At 41.1% G+C, this 6,446-nt stretch overlaps 1 protein-coding gene across 1 annotated transcript; it reads right to left on the reverse strand.

Annotated features, from left to right (window-relative positions):
* Positions 1 to 636: 636 nt before the first annotated feature.
* rprma (reprimo, TP53 dependent G2 arrest mediator candidate a) lies at positions 637 to 951 on the reverse strand (the record flags this gene model as incomplete). The annotated part of the gene is made up of 1 exon (XM_083908946.1): positions 637 to 951. One exon carries the CDS (start codon positions 949 to 951, stop codon positions 637 to 639), a length of 315 nt encoding a protein of 104 aa, XP_083765072.1.
* Between the last annotated feature and the right edge of the window lie 5,495 nt (positions 952 to 6,446).

Here is a 6,446-nt window from a genome sequence, read left to right on the forward strand (position 1 = left end):
TAAGTTGCCAGAGACCACATGGCCATTGCAATGTTGTAAAAACAACAAAAAAATAGACCTTAATTAAGAGGGAAAAACTTGAATTACATAATGCATTTATTCCAATTAACAATGTACATGGTATGTTGGGCGTTCTCCATTGCCCACGCAGACACTCATGCAATTATCACCCGGGGGGGAATCCAGAGAAATACATCATAGTAATAATAATATTGCATATTGTATGCAAAAACACATACAACATACACATCATCTTAAACATGAATTCCCCCCAACTGTGTTGACAAAAAAAATGAGAAGGTAAAGAACAAACAGCATGGACAGGGAAGGTTGAGATGCTGCTTCACAAACAGGTGCTCCTTCTACTGGCATTACAACAGTGCTTGACTGAATACTTTTAGAAACAAAGAGGCTTGAAGAGCACTATACCTCATGGAGATGACTGAGTCTTTGCTGGCTTTAAAACAAAACAAAAAGAAGAAGAAGAAGAAAAGCCAATCAATAAGGTTGTCACCTGCAGGATTCAAGTATCTGTCCAGAGGTTTATCTAAACACCAATGTGAAAGAGAGGGACTTGTGTAGGATTATTTCTTAATTTCTTTTTGGATCATGGCTTCTCAGGAGGTTCCTTGTCCATCAGTAGGCTCCTACAATCACTGCCTCCGTTTCTTTAGACGGTCTCCTGTCCGTTACCAAGAAATTGATCATGCCCTCGGACTTTATGAGAAGGTTGCAACCGAGGAAAAAGATGCCAAACACCACCGTGAGCGACAGCACGCACATGACGGCGATCTGCACCACCCTCATGATGAAGAGGCTCCTCTCGTCCGGCGCTGCGGCCACGAAGCCGTTATCGGTCACCACGGAGGAAAAGTTGCAGCAGAAGAACTCCTCTGTCTTGTTGAACAGTCCGCCCTCCGTTTGGTTGAACCCGGTGTTATTCATCTCCATGTTTCCCCCCCTTCCTTTATTCTTATTGTTATTAGTTAGTATTAGTATTATTATTATCTGAAATCAAACTTTCAGAGTGGGGAAAAAACAAGAAGCGCCTGGCACAATCCCAGAGAAAGTAAAGATGAGGATTGAAGAAGTTCCGTCAAATCAAAGCGCTCCTCTCTCCTCTGCAGCTGCACACGCTCTGGCATCACATTACTGCAGACTTCATGTGTCCTGCAGCCAGTTTCACAGCGGAATGGATGAATGGATCGCACCAGGCAGCGGTTAAATAGCCAGACTCTCTACCTGCCTGTGTTAGACCGTGCAACACGACAAGAGCGCCACCATACGACCAGACTGATGACTGCATGTCCTCATTAGTGTCACACAATGTGTGTATTTAGTCCAGTGTGTGTGTGTGTAAGATAATTTTTTTTTTAATCTATCTTATGGAATTACATTTTTTATTATTTTTCTGTTTTTGTTTTTGTTATGATTCATTAATGTTTTACAACTCACATTTGCATTAGAGCAGTGGCTCTCAACCATACGGTGGCCCTGAGGTGCAAAAACACAAATGCAAATCAAAAAACACAAACGCAAATCACAAAACACAAATGCAAATCAAAAAACACAAATGAAAATCAAAAACACAAACGCAAATCACAAAAGACAACAATGATCCCAGTATAAAACAAATGGATATGACACAAATAAAATATGGCAGTGATTTCAAAATGTGTACGGAATTTAAAAACATATATACGACTAATATACAGCAATATGAACTGGCAGTAATTACAATGTACAACAGTGTGCATCCGAGACCGGTTAGAGTTCAGTTAGAGTTTAGTAGTCTGATGTAAATAGGCCGAGCAAAGCCAGCTGCAGGCTTTTCACAGGGGGCAGATTTATTCCCAATTAGATAATTTGCTCTCTCCCATCATCATCCTCTTCCTCACATTATACCTCACACACTGGTATAATGAAATAAGCTTAAGATGGAATGAGAAATAAGGTGACTCTAATTATCATTATTATTATTTATTTTTTGAACCCTCCTATATATCATACCCTGGTACATACAGTAAAGGAGTATTTAACTGATTTTCCTCCAAGAACCACCAGGAAGCTTGCATACCATAGGTGGTACATGTACCACAGTACATCTCGTGAATGATTTGTCATCACTGTCCACTGACTATTGATCAGCTATTGTAGTTGCATCTGACGATAGCCTTAACGCCAAGAGGATAATGAAGTATTTTACTGTACATGATTGAAAACACCGGTTGCCATGATTTGCTGTAATTGTTGTGTTATGTAGTGAACGCTGGGCTCTGATTGGTCTGATGTATACTACATTGCACAGAGGCCAGTACAACACAGACAGCCTCTCAGCAGAAGCAGCAGAGGGCAGCATTGTTCAACATGATCCACCAAATGCTAATCTCCAAATAGATGTGAGGATGCACAACACTATTATATATCTTCATAGTTAAGTTAATTGACCTAAAGACAACACACACAGACGCATGTGGCAGTTGATTTAACCGTTTGATGTAATGTATTAATCAATAATATTAACACCAACATCAACACTATGGAGACAATTTGTATATGCTTCATGGTAATAACATCTGTATTCATATCATCCATCACTATCAAATGTGCAAACTGAGACTCTCACTCACACACAGAGACAGACAGACGGACAGGTTCTGCCTCATTAGGACCAGGTTTTGGTCTCCATGAGGACTACTGGTCCTCACAAGTTCAGTGTATGCCAGAAAACGAGGTGACGCATAGCACAAACTTATTTTTATATCTTAGTGACGACAACACAGCAGCAGTCTTAAAGGTCTCCTCTTATGAGAAAATGACACTTATAATATTACTTTAAAAAAAGTCTTAAAGTATATGACATTTACTGTACTTAAGTATCAAAAGTAATGTTCTGGGCGAATGTTAAAACTGTAGTGTAAAGCAGTTCATCAAGAACTATAAAGCGCAATATAAATACAGACTATTACCAACTCCTCTGATTTCATTTGGTAGTAAGTAAAGTACAGATATGTGAATGTTGTACTTAAGTACAGTAACAAAGTATCTGTACAACACTGCACATCATTGACATAATGCATTCTCCAGCCCAGGGCTGTCAAACTCATTTTCAGTGAGGGCCACATCAGCATAATGGTTACCCTCAATGGTCCAGATGTAACTGTCATACAGAATAAATGTAACTAAATGTCACCAAATGTAAAATAAAGGTAACTACTCCGTAACATATTGCTAAATTACTTCCTGTATTTATTACTTATTCAAGTTACAAATATGATACATTATAGATGTAACCCAGTCTGTGATGGTGTTTCTTGACAAACAAACAGTTTTAAAAGTCTGTATCTGGTCGGGGCAGACCTGCTCACACACTTTCAGCATGCACCGCTTCAAAAACTCACCCTCAGTAAAAGACTTTGAGAAGTCTTTTAAAGAAGCACGGGTGATTTCTTCAGCCACAATAAAGCGAGATTACACTGCTGCATCGTTTTTGGTTGTGGCTTTTGTGAACACATTCTGCTGCGATCACAGTCTCAATCTCAATTTCACTCGTCGCATGATACATATGCAATGATATACTGCAATCTAGTGGCGGGATGCTGTCACTTTGTGGGTAATGCAATCACCATGCATTGTGGGAAATATAGTTTATGGTCAACGCACGCCTTAAAGCAGCATAGACCTATTTTAACAAAGATTTTTAAGACCAATTAATCACTTGCGGGCCACATAAAATGACGTGGCGGGCCACATCTGGCCCCCGGGCCTTGAGTTTGACACATTATGCTCTAGCCCCCTTACCCTGACCTTAACCCTAGAACACTATCGCTTTAAATTCAAAACACTAACACTGGGTGATTTTAACCCGAGATAATAAATACACCCAATAAAAATTACTTGCCATCAAAATATATCAAAACATGACAATACATTTGAGTAGTGTTCTTTTATTTTAAACTGTGTCATGTCTAAACAAAATAAATAATGAAGATGAAAACGTGGTTTTCATGAAAATCACATAAATGGAATTGCTCGGCAATGGTGTTCTAAGGTTAACCATCACAACTAAATCCCTAATCCTAACCCTAAATCCAGGTCTTAACCCTGTAAAAAAGGTCAAAATTTGACAAGGTCAAAATGTCCCCATAATGATCGGGTTTGTTAGTTTTTGTGGACTTCACAAAGATATAAATACATCCCTAGCCCCTTACTCTGACCTTAACCATCACAACTAAGTGCCTAATCTTAACTTAAACCCAATTCTAACCCTTACCCTAAAACCAGGTCTTAACCCTAAAAATACCCTTTAAACATGACAAAACATCCTCACAAGGTCAACATGTCCCCACAAAGATAGGCTTTTACGTTTGGACCTCAGAAAGACATAAATAACACAAAGTACACACACACATACACACACACACAGAGCATATTGTGGTGTTGCTGTATTACAGTGCAGCGCCTTTGTTAAACGCCGATAACGCTCCGCTTCAAAAAGCGCATCGTGACGGACGTGGCAGTCAGCCAATCAGAGAGCAGAACCGAGCCGTTTCCAGGTGGGTCTCTCAGCTCAGGTTAGATTGTGCCGCCGCCGCTGCCGCTGAAGAACATGATGTCAGTCCGAGCTCTGTGTCCCTTCACCGTTACAATGTTCAGTCGGAGCGCAGGTGTCTCCTCCTCCTTCTCCTCCTTCTCCTCCTCCTCCTCCTCCTCCTGCTGAGCAGTGCGACACGCTGCTCCGAGCGTTTTCGTCTCAACGGAAGTACAATGTCTTTTCCCACCGGTTAACTGCGGCTGAACTCCGGGACACATGACATGAAGGAGTCCAAACGGCAGGTACCATGAGACGGAGTGTGACTGTCGCCGTGAGTCGGTCAGTGTTGGTGCTGTAGCCCGTGTGTGTGTCTGTGTGTGTGTGTGTGTGTGTGTCTGTGTGTTGCCTCCTCATGTCGCCTGCGTTCAACACGTTGCCTGCTGAGAGCGAGGCTGCCGCCGTCGCTGCTGCTGCTGCTCCTGCCGCCGCTGCTGCTGGCACAGGTCACCCGTGCATCTCATCCATAAATCAGGTGAGCAAAGAGTATCCTCTCCTCTGTCTCCTGTTGTTCACCACCACACCTGCCATTAATCCACACACACACAAACACACACAACCACATCAGCTGCTGCTGCTGCTACTGCTGCATCTCAGTGATGCTAATGATGGCTAATGTTGTGTTGCCCTGTGCTCTATTTGAAGCGTCGGTGTGAGAAATTAGCCCTTATTGATCCACTGTTGTTAGAATATTTATCCAACTTCTTATTATAGTCTGTCCCACAAATGATGAGGCAGCGTTTGCCAGACATGGGACCACTATGAAAATCCCATGTCATGATTATCCTGGCTAATGTAAAAAAAAACGTAGGGATGCACCGATATTGGACATTTTGCTGATATTCGATATGCCGAAATATCATATATCCAATACCTATATACAGTATACGTATGTTTTTCCCTGCACCCAACTGCAGAGGTCATTTAGTCTCTTCTGTAGAAAAGTGAACACAATATTTTGCATTAGATATTCATTACCGTCATTGAGTAAAGCTAATAAATAGCTGTAGAGGGCTCTAGTATATTAGAGAAGAGAGAAGCCTATTTGCTGTTGTAGCGTTTAGTCATATCGGCAGATCTTGGTTTGTGTCGATATATACGATAATTAATTTCAAAGCCAATATCGTACAATATGTTCAGTCAAGACGCAGAACCACACACACACAAATGACCACAGGGAGGAGAATCCAGTGATTTAGGATCTTACTGAAACTTTTGCGTGATTTAACATGACTTCAGAATATAAACAGACATGTAGTGTGTGTGTGAGATTTTTTTGAGAAACACAAAAATATGTGTCTGAGAAGACGAGAATCAACTTGACTTGTACAAGTTACGGTTCTAAACAAAAGTACACAACACCCGTTTCTCGGGTCAGGTATTGTGGGGTTGCGCTCGCTGCAAGACCCCCATTTGCTGTTCAGCTATACCAAACGTTTCGTTTATTGCTTACGATTTGAAATCGGGAAGAATCTGATGTTAAAATCGTGTTCGTTAATCCCTCACACTACAGGATAATTTAGCCAGATAATCTGTTTAAATCAGCCTGAAATTGGAAGGCACCCACGATTGTTGGAAGAACCAGATCGGGAACGGGAATCCTCTCGTGTGGGCCAGGCTTCACACACCTATCCTCGGAAACACTCCTTACTCGTTGCTAAGGAACACATTTTTTAGATCCATAAATGGAAACAGACAGGTTTTCTGTCAGTTTACTGTACAGTTCATTTATGGTTCATTGGTTGGTAATATTATGTTTTTTATATTAATAGTTTATTTTGGGGTCGTGTCCGTCATGTTTTTGTTGTTTCCCCCTGCTCTTGGAAGCTTTCAGACAATAATAATACCTTTATTT

The sequence above is a fragment of the Microchirus variegatus genome (genome assembly GCF_963457635.1).
Source record: "Microchirus variegatus genome assembly, chromosome: 22".
Classification (NCBI taxonomy): Eukaryota; Metazoa; Chordata; class Actinopteri; order Pleuronectiformes; family Soleidae; genus Microchirus; species Microchirus variegatus.